Source organism: Myotis davidii, unplaced genomic scaffold (genome assembly GCF_000327345.1).
Source record: "Myotis davidii unplaced genomic scaffold, ASM32734v1 scaffold24, whole genome shotgun sequence".
Lineage (NCBI taxonomy): Eukaryota > Metazoa > Chordata > Mammalia > Chiroptera > Vespertilionidae > Myotis > Myotis davidii.
The window spans coordinates 3,773,539-3,788,909 of NW_006298312.1; the positions used below are offsets into that span (position 1 = coordinate 3,773,539).

The window sequence follows — 15,371 nt, forward strand, 5'->3', positions numbered from 1 at the left end:
GAAAAAAAAGATATGATAAGAGGTAATGGGGATTATAAAGGTAGTATCTCTAACTCCTTATGCTAAACTAGACTATAGATATAAACCTGTGTATATATATGACACCTTATTTGTAAATTACAGACTGTCCCTTACATCGAAGTGCTCATGGGAAATAAACACCTGCCGCCCTTAACACTTTCTCATTAGATGCTTTTCTAAAATCTCAAGAGTACTGTAATTGGTTTCTTTATTAAAAAACACACACAAAAATGTGATTTGGATGCTGTGAAATAGATCAGCTTAGACACATTTTGAATATATTCGCTAACATCATGTTTTTAGCTTCCTAGTCATCACAAACATTGCCAAAATATAAGAATGGCTAACTAATATTTTATATGTTCATTTGGGATATTTTTTAACATTTCAATTTTATCTGACAGTAACCACAGTGAACAGTTCATGAAACACTATTTTTTTTTAAAAAAAAAAAAGACTTCTGCAGGTATTGAAAATTTAGCGAGTTCTTTGTCAAAAGCTTTGACAATGTATAAGAGCTAATTTGCAAAAGAGCCAAAGTAGTATGAAGACCTTTCTTGTCTGCCTTTTCCCCCCATTAAAAACAGAAGGTATTAATCACCCGATTTCAAAAGCAGCTGACTGATGCTATTCACTGGGTAGGGCCTTCTCACTAATGTGGCTCCATGAATAACTCTCAAGGCTTTTATTATTGCTCTGAGTGGACTCTTAGCAGCACAGCCTCCCTTTAGCAACCCTCATCCCCTCAGGCTTCAAAAGGATTATAGATAGCAGCTGAAAGAAAGCATCATTGGTAAAAACAAAAGTTTTTAAAGGGAAAAGCAATGGGAGGAAGGTGGACATACTGGAGACAAGTCATGATTCATGGCCTGTACTGTGTTCTGCCTCTCTTTCTCTTACTCAATACACTCTTTAGTTTTACTGCTGGACAAGAGGAGACCAGACCAGTGCACTTCTCCTAGCAACCAATGTCAGTCAGCAAAAAAGGCATGTCATCTGCTCAAAGGAAAATGGAAGAATTTGGGGTCATACAAAGCCAGACACATGTTCTTTTGCATTTGATCCCAAATTGATTAGGATTGAAAGGATTCAGTAAATGCTAAATCATTCTGTTTTATGTGAATGTTAACAATCCATAGAACTAAATATTAGCTTGTCTACTTGGTATATATAGTAATTTAAAATGCTCGTCCAATTCATTTCATTCAAACATTCAGTTTTTCACTTTTCCAACATCACCCTGCTCATTGTTCATAGAGAGTGTCCCTCCCAGGCAGAACTTTGCACCTCCTGGACTATTTTGAATGCAAAGATTATGCATAAACTCCTATAACATCCATGTTGAAAAAGCTTAGAATTGCATTCTAAGACTATAAAAGCAATCCTCTAGCTGTCTTATTTGCATGCCATATTTTGCTGCTGCTTAGAGAGATAAAAACGCTTTCTGAAAAGTTGAGCGAACTCAGAATTTAAATTTAACACGATGACACACATTCACTGAGTGTTTCAAAAATCTGGAGAGCATTTCATAAGACCCATCTGATGAACATCACAGGTGTTACAGTTTAACATAAAAGTACAATAATGCATAGCCTGGAAAATGTTCTTCGTAAAATAAAAGTTGTCAGTTGGATTGTGAGTGGAGGGCAGGCATCAAACAACTCAGAAGTTTATGTATATCTTACAGCCATGTGTGTATGGTGTGGGGGTAAGACATATCTTTGCCCCAAATTTGTATCTACATGTTGTACATATTTTCCCGTTCTCTTTTCTTTCATTTTGTATTACAAGTCGACATGATCCAGGCTCTGAATCACAAAGGCGGATTGAAACACTTAAAAACATACTTAGCTACAAAATCACCTACACGTTTTCATGATGGCCAGTGAGGAACGGGCCAGTTAAATGTGTTAGCACTTCTTTTATGGTGAAGTTATTAAACAGCATTTGTGAGAAGAAAAGAGGCTATAAATCTCAACTAAATGACAGCTTGAAGATTTGAAAGTACAAGAATCAGGTACTATTAGTTTTTAACTCTTGACATTATCACTGCAGTGAAAAAAGTAGTTCTGACACCATCAAATTCAATGTTTTAACTCAGTGATTTTCAACTAGTGTGCCACAAGAATTTTTAACTCACGCAATACCTGACTATTTAGTCAGGATTGTCAAAAAAAAAAAAAAAAAAAGACAACAGCCAACATAACAATAACCGTCTAGTGTGAATGAATTAAAATTATACCAATTTTTTGTCAGATTAGCAAAAAATGTTTTTTAGTGTGCCTCAGAATTTTAGAATTAGTTTAAGTGTGCCATGAAGTTAAAAAGTTTAAAAATTGCTGCTATAACTCCTCACTGTCCATTTTGCATGGGGGCGGGGGATGCTGAAGAGTGTTAAGTTAGCAGGCATTTTCTTCTTACTCAGTTTCTCCTACAGTCAGTGGCACAGTGTGAAGGGGTTCACATAATTGCTATTTGGGTGATGGCTTCTTCCTGAAGTTGTTGCTATACAAAGGTATGTTAGAACAGACAGCTGTTGCTCATTTTAGAAGGGGAAGGTAAAATGCCTTCTCTAGTTTAACAAATCAACAATGGACTTCGCTTTCAATAACTACACTGTTATTTGTCAATACATTAAAGTTAGTTTTAAGATATAAAACACAATTTAGAATGTTTTTGGCTAGGTTCATCCTGAATTTCCCTTAATTTAATATAACCCTGAAAACTACATTCCATAATTATCAGATACACCTAAACAAATTAACTATATTATAGCATTTGCTAATATTTGGGAATAAATATTGTAAAACTTTCAAAGTCTGCTATAACCTTGATTTACAACCTTTTCTTTATAAAGAAAACACAAGTCAAAAGGTCTCCCTTTTTTGATCTTATGAATATGTTAGTTGGTTATAACTGCCACACAGGCTTTGGACAAATCCTTTAAATTCCAAATGATTTCAACTGGGTGTTCCTTGTTTAAACTTGAAAAGCAGTGTAATGGAACAGTTGAGTTATATTCCATGTCCTCCAGCTCATGTCCAAAAAGACATGGGACCAAAAACCAGGGGAAGGGATCCCACATCAATCTTTACAACAGAAATTAAAAAGTGGCTATTAACCCCCTCTCCTGAGCTAAAATTGCTATGCTGCATATGGTTCTAGTTACAGTGGCCATAAACTAAGTATATTGGCTTAAGACTAGTGTTTTCTTAGTATTATTTTTTAAAAATTCCATTTATTTATAAAGTAAGAATAAGCACCATTGGTCATTAATGAATGAAAGTGGATGTGAATCATGAGACTTAGTGAATGTTGCCTGTCAGCCATATTCACGTCATTAAGCCCACAGAAAATACAGAAATATAACCCATGCAGATTGGACAATGAAGAATGATTGTGTTCAGAGATGGACATTTAGGGTTTTCTATAATTTTTTCCAGGTTAAACTTTCTCCTTCAACTGTACTCAAACATAATAATCAATGATAGGACATTTAATTAAATAACTTACAATAATAGAATTTAAGGCTGAATGAGACATTGGAGATTACAGTCACTACATTTTAGTGTTTTATGCTTTTTTTGTTTTTGTGTGTGTTTGTTTTTATAAGGATTAAAATTACATAATTAATTAAAAAGAAAAGCTAAAATTGGAGTCCAGAGCTTCTGACCACCTAATGAGTATTCCTTCTACAGTAACAATGATATCATTGTATTTGGGTTATCTTTTCTGATATACACAACCATTCATGAAAATCTTATTAATGGGTAATTATAAAAATTATTAAACTCAATTTCTATATTGAATGAAAGAAAGTAAAGTGGACTATCTAGAAAAAATGTGAGTGGAGTCTATACAATTTTTAGAAAATTAGGAATGTTTACTTAGAACCCATTAAGTTTGTCTTATACAAGATTTATCTTCATGGCACTTTATATCAAGAGCACCAAATAAAATATATTCTTGATAAAATGTAAATCAATCAACATGAACCAGAATGCAGACTTAACAAGCCTGTTTTATTTGTTAACAAATTACTATTTGTAGTATGCCTCTCTTTTTACTCTTTTAATTCATAATACCACTCACTTGGGACTCCCATTTGTTCTGTAACCAGCATATGATGCAATGGAAACACACATGTGATAGAACTTTTGTCACAATTGCATAGGTGTGGCCACAGATGAGTTCCCTTAAAAGGCAAAAGTTCTTTTTAAATATATTTTTATTGATTTCAGAGAGGAAGAGAGAGGGAGAGAGAGAAACATCAATGATGAGAATCATTAATTAGGTGCCTCCTGCACATCCCCTACTGGGGATTGAGCCTGCAACCCGGGCATGTGCCCTTGACTGGAATCAAACCTGGGACCCTTCAGTCCACAGGCCGATGCTCTATCCACTGAGCAAAACCAGCTAGGGTGAGGCAAAATTTCTTAATCAATCACCTGAAGTCTCATGCTTGAAAGATTTATGAAAATTATAATTAAATGATCATGTAATACAAAGTAACCTGATTTCCAAATTCCTCTAAACTTTACTTCTATACTCTGAAAGAAATAATAGTAAAATTACTACTAATAATTAATATAGAGACAAATAATATTTCAGTGGTACTTATTAAGTACCTGGTACTATTCAGAGTATTTTATATATAATTTACATACAGAATATATATATTACATCTAAGCATATATTTCTATATATGTGTAATACATATATACATATATTTTTCATTTATATATTAATGTATCCCTTGTAGCAACTGTATGCGAAAGACAATGTTATCATGCCCATTTTATAGATAAGGACACTGAGGCATGGAAACATTAAATTACTTGCTCAAACTTGTTCAGCAATGTTCATTGACTGATTGCCTTTCAATAATCATCTCACACTGCTTCCCCTGTGAACAAACTATGTTACTATTAACCTAGCCTTCTTGCCTTTCCCCTAGCATGCCTGTCATCTCCATGCCGTTTATCCTGTTATTCCTGAAAGCTAATTTCCACTCTCCCTCGCTAATAAAACTCCATTCATCTTTGAAGGCCCAGGTTAAGTGACCCATTTAGAATTGACCCTTCCCAGTTTGCGCCAGCTGGAAATACATCAATTCCTTCTCGTCACAAGATGGCTGCCCCCATGTGGGCACAAGATGGCCTTCACAAGATGGCCGGCAGGGGAGGGCAGTTAGGGGTGATCAGGCCAGCAGGGGAGGGCAGTTGGGGGTAACCAGACCAGCAGGGGAGGGCAGTTAGGGGGGGCCCGGCCAGCAGGGGAGGGCAGTTGGGGGCGACTGGGCCGGCAGGGGAGCAGTTAGGCATTGATCAGGCTGGCAGGGTAGTGGTTAGGGGATGATCAGGCTGGCAGGCAGAAGCAGTTAGGGGCAATCAGGCAGTCAGGCAGGTGAGCGGTTGGGAGCCAGCAGACCCAGATTGTGAGAGGCATGTCCGACTGCCACAGGGATCAGGCCTAACCCAGCAGTTGGACATCCCCAGAGGGGTCCCAGATTGGAGAGGGTGCAGGCTGGGCTAAGGGACACCCCCCACTGCACAAATTTTGTGCACCAGGCCTCTAGTTATTATATAAAATGACTTCACTACAAAACACATTGAACTCATAAAGGTTATTCAATGTTTTCTTTTCAAGTTGATTTAAAAGAATAAATTTACCGCATACCTGGCAAGTGGAAATGTAAAATGATTCATCTACTTTGGAACAGTTTTGCAGTTCCACAAAAGGTTAAACATAGTATTACCAAATGACCTAGCAATTCCACTCAAGAGAAATAAAAACATATGTGCACACAAAGATTAATACATGAATGTTCATAGCAGAAATATTTATAATAACCAAAAGTAAGAGCAACCTAACTACCCATAAACTGATCATTCAAGGGATAAGTGATATGGAATACTATTCAGCAATGAAAAGGAATGAAGCACTGATACATGGTAGAATATGGATGACCCTTAAAATCATTAGACTAAGGGAAAAAAAAAAACTAGTCAAAAAGACCAAAAATTGTATGATTCTTTTTATATGAAACTAGAGGCCTGGTGCATGAAATTCATGAACTGGGAGGAGGTCCCTCAGCCTGGCCTGTGCCCTCTCACAGTGCAGGACTCCTAGCTCCTTACCCCCTGCCTGCAGTGGAGGCAGGAAAGGCTCCCACCACCACCCCTGCTGTACTTGCCAGCAGTGAGCGTGAGTTATGGCTGAGCAGTGCTCCCCCTATGGGAGTGCACTGACCACCAGGGGGCAGCTCCTGCATTTAGCATCTGCCCCCTGGTAGTCAGTGTGCATCATAGCGACTGGTGGTTCTGCCAGTTGTTCCACCATTCGGTGGATTTGCCTATTAGGGTTTTATTATATAAGATGTCCAGAATAAACAAATCTATAGAGATAGAAAATAGACTAGTGGTTTTTTAGGGCTGGGAAGGGGTAGTAGATAAGGAACATGATACAGGTAATTATTTATTTATTTATTTATTTATTTATGTATTTATTTTGATATGAAAAAGTTCTAAAATTAGATTCTAGTGATAGCTGCACAACTCCATGAATTAAACCACTGCTTTGTACCCTAGCAGGTTTGGTTCAGTGGATGGAGCATTGACTAGAGGACTGAAGGGTCCCAGGTTCAATTCCGGTCAAGGGCACTACCTTGGTTGCAGATTTGATTCCCCAGCCGTGGTTGGGACAGTGCAGGAGGCAACCAATCAATGATGTTTCTCTCTCTTTGTCTCTCCACCTTCCTTCCATTCTCTGCAAATCAATGGAAAAATATCCTCTGGAGAGGATTAACAACAATGAAAAAAACTTCTTTGTAAATTTCACATGGGCAAATTGTATGATATGTGAATTATATCTCAATAAAGTGGGAGAAAATATTTAAGTAGCAAAATTTAGAGAATGTATATGTTGACCTCTATCTCAATGTTTTTAAAAATATAGATATATTTTTAGTTGATTCCTTTAAGCCAGTGGTCGGCAAACTGCGGCTCACGAGCCACATGCAGATCTTTGGCCCCTTGAGTGTGGCCACGAAGTTTCAATTGCACTGTATGTGCGCGCCTGCACGTGATATTTTGTGGAAGAGCCACACTCAAGGGGGCGCAGTTTGCCAACCACTGCTTTAAGCTATTTTCTTAAAATCAAAAGTAGGTCTATAAAGATGGTCCTACCTGCCAAATTCCTGAGTTTATCTCAGTTTATTGTCAGTGATAGTAAACACGGCCTGGCCATGATGTTTGCAACAGCAGGTAGGATTTGCAAAATTACTACTTTCAATCCTCCTCTTAGTTGTCAATTATTAGAGATCCATACATTTGGAGATTAATTTTAGAAGTAAGCAATTTAATTCTGTCTTGGTACCAGAATAATCAGTTTTACCTGTTGCTAAAGCTGAAAGGGAAAGCTCTCTTAAATGTAGAAAAAGTATTAGTTTCTGGACTGGATATCATCATATAAGTCAACGTTCCTTAGTGCAGTAGTCCTGTCATGGCACATCAGCATCATCTGAAGGAGCGCCCTGTCAAAATATACACCCCAACAACAGTGTGATAAAAAGCACAGCACAGCAGTGTTTGTGGGTACTGGGGCAGAGTGACCATGAAAACCACAATTATAGAAAATATTCTTGGTTAGAATAAGAGAGGCATATTAAAGTATATCAACAATTCTATACCTCCTGACAGGTGAAAGGCAGAATATTAAATCACCAGGAATCATGATGTCCTTTGTGTCAAAATATGCATGTTTGATAACCCTCTCTATCTGTCTGACTCTCTGCCTGTCTACTTATATACGCACACACCCCAAATTATAAATTAACCTAGTTCAAATGAACAATGTTTCCTGTGCTGGGGTAGGGCATGAAAACAAACATCTCAAAAGTGCTCCATAAGCACGTTTTCATACACTTAACAAATATTTGAATATCTATTATGTGTCATCGTGTGCTCCAGGCACTGTTAGAACATTGGTAAACATGACAAACAAAGCTAAGTCCCTGCTATAGAAGCTCAGTATTGGAGTCAGACAGTCAACAAACATCTCTGTCTATACCTGAGTGAAATTCTCCATGGGATGCTCATGTTTCTGCATGATTTGCTAGCAGAGGCACTAACTACTCTTTCATTCGAAACTACCTTTTCAAAGCTATGTATATAGCAAGCAGACTTGTGTAACAGAGGTAGTCTCCTTTGAGAGCAGAAGGCAGACTTTTTACTGTCCGATATAGTCAAGATAATGTTTTCCCCCAGGGTAAAGATTAGGCAAGTTTCTTCATTTCCCATTATAAAATATCTGGGTTCCCACACTCACGGTTGGTTCCTCAGCTGTGAGGCTAATCCACTATGACTACTTGGGACCCAGTGTATTGCCCCCAATGGACTTCAGGGTCAAGGTAAATCGATACACACATACAGTCATGCTGCTTGCTGTGGCATGACTAATGAAGCCCATCATCTCTCACCCAGGAATCTCATGTCTCCTGCCAGCACTCATCCAGTTGTGGCAGTCTAACTTCTTAGCTTGCAAGTAGGATAAGATGTCAATCCCTTCACAGTTGTTGATGTACACACAACACACACACATACACACAGGTACTCTAACACTTCTAGGAGGTGACAAGTGCTATAAAAAATTAAGACAGGTAATAGGGGCAGCCCAATAGTGTTGTAAGGGGAGCAATTTTAGATAGGATGGCCCATATTTCTAAAGAGATGATTTTGGGGTAGGGACTTATAAAATCAATTAAAGGACATACCCATGCAGAGATCTGAGGAAGTGCATTTCAAGTAAATGAAAGAACAAATGCAAAAGCCCTGAGTCAGAAACAGAACATCAAAAAAGAATGTTCTAAATCTAGGCTGTATGTAGGGAGTGTGAAGAGATGAGGTTAGGTAAGAAGAGAGGGGCTTGAACTTGAACTGCCTGGTAGACTGTTGTGAAGGGTTCTGCATGGAAGCCATTAGAAAGTTGAGAGCAAAGAGCTGTCATGATCTTACATGCTTTTACAAGGTCCTTCTGGCTACTGTGTAGAGAAGAAACTGGGATGGGGTAAGATGTAGGGATAGGACAAGCAGGAACTAAACAAATGATCATTTATCAGGCTAATGTAATAGTCCAGGTTTTGCCCAGGATTGTAGTGGTTGAGTTAGTAAGAAACATTTGGTATCTAATTATCTGAAAATGCATCCAAACAATAAAAGAGTGGGTAGATAAATGGATAAATAGATGGCAATCAAGTAAAGTCAAATAATGGTAGAATCTAGGTGAGGATATCTTTTTTCTAAAAATATATGTACAATATATTTTATTGATTTCAGAGAGGAAGAAAAAGGGGAGAGAGAGATAGAAACATCAATGATGAGAAAAACCATTGATTGACTGCCGCCTGCACACACCACACAGAGGATCAAGCCTGTAACCCAGGCATGATCCTTGACTGGAATCGAACTGTGACACTCAACTACTAAGCCACACCAGCTGGGCAAGTGGGAAAACCTTAGTGTTCATTGTATAATTATTTCAATGTTGCTATATATTTGAAAATCACAAACACACAAATAAAATTGTTGGTACCAGAATATATTTCAAAAGGTTGTGAAAATTAGTAACAGAAACTTCATTTAAAGTGAAGTAGGGAGGCCAGAATGGGAAGCTCTCCCACCCTAACTCAATCATGAGGCACAACAAGGGAAACTGTTTGTAATAGACCTTTCTAACTCCTTTTCCCCCCTCTATCAAAGATTTCCCCTTCTTTGTTTTAGCGAACTTTCACATGCCTCACTGTGGTTGCATGTACCAGATTGAAATTTCTAGTTGCTCTCAAATAAACCCATTTTGCTGAAGAAGTATCTGGCTGAGTTTGTTTATAGTCAACAGAGTTCACTAACAATTTGGATATGGGCTGTGAATACCAGCCAAGAATGATCCCTAGTTTGGGATCATGAAAAACTCTGGGAATAATGATGCCATTTACTGAGCTGGAGATGACAAGAAAAAGGAGCAGATTCTATCCCAGGCTTCAGTTTGATATATTCTTATTAGCTATCATGCAAAGATGTCAGTCAGTCAGCCAGATGTGTCCAGCACTGTTCCAGGCACTGGAACTACAATGGTATAAGAGCCAAACTCATGGAACTTAGATTCTTCCACACAGTGACTGGGCAATGTAAGAAGTATCAGCAACGGGATGAACGATCTTAAGTATTAGATGCAAATGCAGAAGAAAACACTAAGGTTTGAGGCCTAGATCACTCCTCTCTCTAGGAGTAATGCTGTTTTGAGTTACGGATATGTATTTTGGGTGAGATTGCTACACTTTATTTATTTTGAGACTAACACACTTTAAATGCTATATTAGATCTCTATTATAATATATCACACTGTTGACACATTTTAAAAAGTATATGGGAATTTCCCCTAAAAGGCTTTATGTTTTAGTCAATAATTAAAAAGAAGAAAAAAATCAATATTAATGTATTGATTTAGGTTGATAGGTCCATACATGGAGATGCTATAAGAAACATAACAATATTTTCTTTAAAAATTAATATATAAAATGATACTCTATAAGTTTCCATTGTCTGCTTGAACTCCAATCTGTAGACTTCTGTCTGTCTAAACTGAAAAAAAGATAGGATCTATACAAAATAAGTTTCCATAAAGCTATATAGTATTAGAAAATAAAAATGATAAAGTTGAGGACCCAATTGGATATACCCAAAAGTAAAACATGATTAACATATCTCCTTTAAATGCAGATGTTCTAAATTATTATTTAAGAAACAACCTCACTTATTTTCTTTACTCTTCAAATACTTTTATAATTCCTTACATCAGGTTCAAAAAAGAAGGAGGAGGAGAAGAGGAAGACTAGGAGAAGAAATAAGTAAAAGAAAAATTTTTCTTCCAAATACTCTTCAAAACCAAATTGCACATAGGAAGTAAACCTATCTCCTACAGAATGCAGGAACTACTGAAGCAGATTTCACTGGACACTTATCCCACATACATGAGCTCCTTCATTATTATATAAGCATCCAAATGTATTCAATGTGCTTACATAGCCATATTTTTATTATCAAAATGCTATTTTACACAGACTGCTCAGGGATGAGATGGCCAGAATTGTTCTTTGTATTACCATGACTTTTTTCCCCCCTTTAAGATAGTCTTTTTTGATGTTCTAAGAAATCCTCTTGGTTTATGGTCCACATGTTGCCTAGACACAAAGGTTATTCAAACAAAGCCAATTCAAACCTCACATTACTGCAGAGTCCCAAGAACAAATTTCAGGTTACTTATATGCAATTTAAGTTCTGAAATGAACTACATATGGCTACAATAATGAGCCCATTATTAAAAGAAGCACTTTAGGAAAATGTATGAACCTATATGAGATTATATATCTGTGCTGTGCACACATATCATCTTTATCTCCCCAAATACCATGTGTGTCGTTTCCATTCAGGAATCATTGAGGCTGCGTGTGGGCAAAGCCTTCAATCAGGGCAGAATCTTGAAGTGAGCACTCTTGCCACCACCCAGCTACCTGCATCACCCTTCAGGGAGATGGGCTTCGTTAAAAGAAACAACACTGGGAAAAAACTAGTTAAGGCTTAGATAAGAAAACCATTCTCATTTTAAAAGTATCCTTTTACAAGTATTAAAGTATCATAAAATTATTGAATTGACAGAATGTATGGTATATAGATATAATTAAAAGTCTTGTGATGGTTTATATTAGTTCCCTGTGAATGACTGGGAAACCATATCCTTATTTAAAAATAAAGAAAATCTGGAGAACAAAGGCTAAGTTCATTACATAATCTCCTATTAATAGTAAAGGAAAATCTGCATTTGATTAATCTCTATCAAATGAGAAAATCTGCATTGACATCCCAAATAGAAAAGTTTGCATGTAGTTATCAACTAACTTAATATTTATTTTCTATGGATTCCTACAGACACATGATACTGAACAATCATAAATATTAGCATGTACCTTCTATGAGAAGGCAAAACGCTAACATTCTTCACATGCCATGAAAATGCACATATAAATAACCCACCAAGCAAATTTCAATGCAAATCTATGTATCATTTGTCACTGAATAAAATTAATTTTTGTGTCTAGCACATGGATAGTCAGTATATCTTTGAAATGGTCCAAGCCTCTCTAAATTTGAAATTCATGGGGAGAATGAGCACACACTTATAAGCAGGGTAATAAGCAAACAGAAATCCTGGAATCCTGGAAGAGGAAGAAGGCTTCAAGAGCCGAGCAGCCCACTCCCTCACTGTCCGTGCGAACACTCGGCCCGGCCGGGCCCCGGGCTGAAATAGCCTAGAGGGCAGTGTTGCCTACATCACAAATTTTCCACAGCCCCACGGAGAGGCTGTCATCACTCTGGAGTAAGCCAAAGGCAAGCCAATGTCAACAGTGTGACTTACATAGGAACTCACTAAGTGTCCACAGTTTTATTTGCTTTTGACATATTAGACACCAAATACAAAAATTAGTTTAACACAGAAAAAAATGAATGTTACCTTTTCAATTACTCCACCCTAGGCATTTTTTGCTACATTACTATGAATTTGGCTGCATAATTGTGGGTCAGACACAAATCTCCCCGCCCTTATCCTATAAAATTATATCAGAACGAAAGTCCTACATGTGTCCCTAGGGAAGGCGGGAGGTGGGGGTGAGGGAGAAGGAAAGAAGGGAGAGAGGGAAAGAAGTGAGGGAGGCAGGACAGGAGGGAGGGAGGACAGGAAAGAAATGATGTCTTGCTACTGCTGTTCCAGCGAGCTGGTTAATTGCATTTGTTTCATATACCTCCAAACACTGTGGTACATTAATTACATTCTGTAACACCAAGCTCTTCTGATTCCCTCTGTCACTTCCACTGAGCAATTTAATTGTATTCCTCCAGCTACACACTGATTCAAAACAAAAAATAAAAAAACAACAACAAAACTTGGCAATAATCCTGTAGTCTAATATATAGCTTTTACATGTATTTCTGGTATTGAAAAATGCAAATTCATGTCTTCTGGGAACATATTACCTAAAAACTTATATCCAAGTCTTCTTATCCTAATACTCAAACACATTTGGGAAAAAATATGTAAAACTTTTTGTAATGTAGATGTAAATGTATTATAGAGGGAAATGTATTAAAGAAAATGCATGGTGAATTATTAGATATGACTATAGATATTGCCACACTATAATTCACAGTGATTAACTCCTAAACATCTACTACTTTGAAGGGTGAAGAGAGAAGTAGTGTGCCCGCAATGCCTTGCCTACTATCGCTGGGAGGCAAAGGTACTTATGTAGTCCAGGACTGAAAACCGCCACTTGACAGTAGGTAAATTAATCTGTATTGCCTCATGTTTATAGAAAGGCTTCCTTTCTGAGTCCAATATGTTGGGTTCTGTGCATCCACAGCTGCCAAGAACAAAGTTAGCTCCTATGGGCGGGCAAAAATACGCAGTGTCCCAAATAATGAATTTGTCCACAATGCATATGCTGGAGGAAAGTTTATGTAGCAACAAACAACTATGATGGCTCAAATGTTTGGACCAATACACCTCCAATTCTTTACAAGTACAGTATTTAAAAAACTAAAGTACTATAACCCCCATTTTCGGGAGGGGGAGGTGGCAAGCTCCAGTCTACATCCAATTCTTTCCATGGATGTAAAAATTAAAGTCCCTAGAAGGTTAATACCAAATATCCTCTGGGTTTCCTTCTTTGAACAAACAATAAAAGATATTAATGATTACTTCCACTTGTCATTCAAAACGGCTCCTAAAAAGGATTTTGCAATTCTCTCACAAGAAACTGACATCCAAAGAAAATGTACCAGGAAACCAAATCTGAACAAAAGACAGGAGAATCAGAGGCAGAATGCTGGCTGCTTGACACACTGACTCAACCTAGAGGGAGACACAGCCAGCACCTGTTTCCGATCCCCATTGTGTCTGCCACAGGGGACAGAGCTGCCCCCAGCAGGCCCGGAGCTTATGTTTCCCCTTGTTGGAGTCTGGCCCAGGCCCCTTTTGACAGTTTCCGCCCTATGATCTAAATTCTTCACTCTGATTTCACACTAGGAGGGTACTGGCCAGCATGAAGGTGATACACACTTTTTTCCCTGAGAGACCTCGTCCCACATTCCTAACTCAGTGAACCTTCAGTACAACATCCATTACTAATTTTTTTCACTGGAATGTCTAAGTCAAAGTTCAGATACAAGAACAAACACCAAACAGAGCAGTACCACAGTATTAGACTCTTTTGAGAGATTTCCTTTAATAATTCTCTTCTAACAAAACTAAGATCCCATCATTTATTGTCCAACTCCTCAATTAATTAAAAAAACAACAGTAGGTGACTACTAATGTGTTCCACTTGCAGCTGTTTAGAAACAAAAGACTTAAAATCACTGCCCCCTAAAGACCCACACCTGGCCAAAAGGGACTTACACATACAAAGTCATTTTATTTAGAGCCCACATCCCCCTCGGAAAGAAAAGTGTATTTTTTTGGTGGGGGAGGATAAAAGCATTTTTAACTTACCATCAACGGGAACATATAAAAATCCACAGAGCAGGAGTTGTGTAAACATCAGCCGACTCATTTTGACATATTAAAAAGGATCCAGATTGTTTTAAGAAATCAATCCCAGAGAGCAAAAGTACAAAAATAAGTATCAAAAGAAGAGGTAGGTCCAAAGTTCAGACTTTCCTAGATGCTAATTAAAGTCAAGGAGAGCAAATGGCAAGATGAGAGGGCTTAGTGGAGCGGTCCTGGATGGGGCACATTTCGATTCATCCAAATGAACAGAGGGTGCACCAAAGGCTGCTGTATTTCCACTCGGGCTTCCTAAATTCCCACAAATGCAGCCCAGTCGGAGGGATTATCCCAGTGTGTCTAACCATCACTCCTCGGGCTCCATTGCAATCCAAAACCAAGTTCTTTCTTCAGAAGTCAGGACGAGGAAGGGAGAGGACGAAGATCTAATTCCTAGAAAGTGTTCCACAAACTTGCCAGCGCGCTGCCGGAAAACCATTGGCCTGCCTACTGGTTTCCTTCCCCCGTCTCCGTCTGGGCAGCAGCTCCGCGTCCGGAGTTTTTCCCCTTAACTTCCACAGTCAGGAGGTGTCAAAGCAACACTTTGCAGGCGGGCCGCCTTGGCGAGCCTCTCCTTGGCAGCCGCGTCGCCTCCCTCCACCTCTGTCGTTTCCAGAGAAGCAAAGGAAATCTAGACGCCTCGGCGGCGAAGGTGAACTCCTGCGTGGTAGGGCGGCAGGGAGGGAGCGAGGGAG

At 38.3% G+C, this 15,371-nt stretch overlaps 1 protein-coding gene across 8 annotated transcripts in view; it reads right to left on the reverse strand.

The window, feature by feature from the left end:
• Nucleotides 1–15,365, reverse strand: part of ROBO2 (roundabout guidance receptor 2) — a 709,767-nt gene extending 694,402 nt beyond the window's left edge. For all 8 annotated transcript variants that reach the window (XM_006773936.2, XM_015570594.1, XM_015570599.1 and 5 more), the window contains exon 1: nucleotides 14,623–15,365. In XM_006773936.2, the coding sequence (XP_006773999.1) occupies nucleotides 14,623–14,683 (61 nt within the window). In that variant the 5' untranslated portion in view covers nucleotides 14,684–15,365. The remainder of the gene's footprint in view (nucleotides 1–14,622) is intronic.
• Nucleotides 15,366–15,371: the final 6 nt, after the last annotated feature.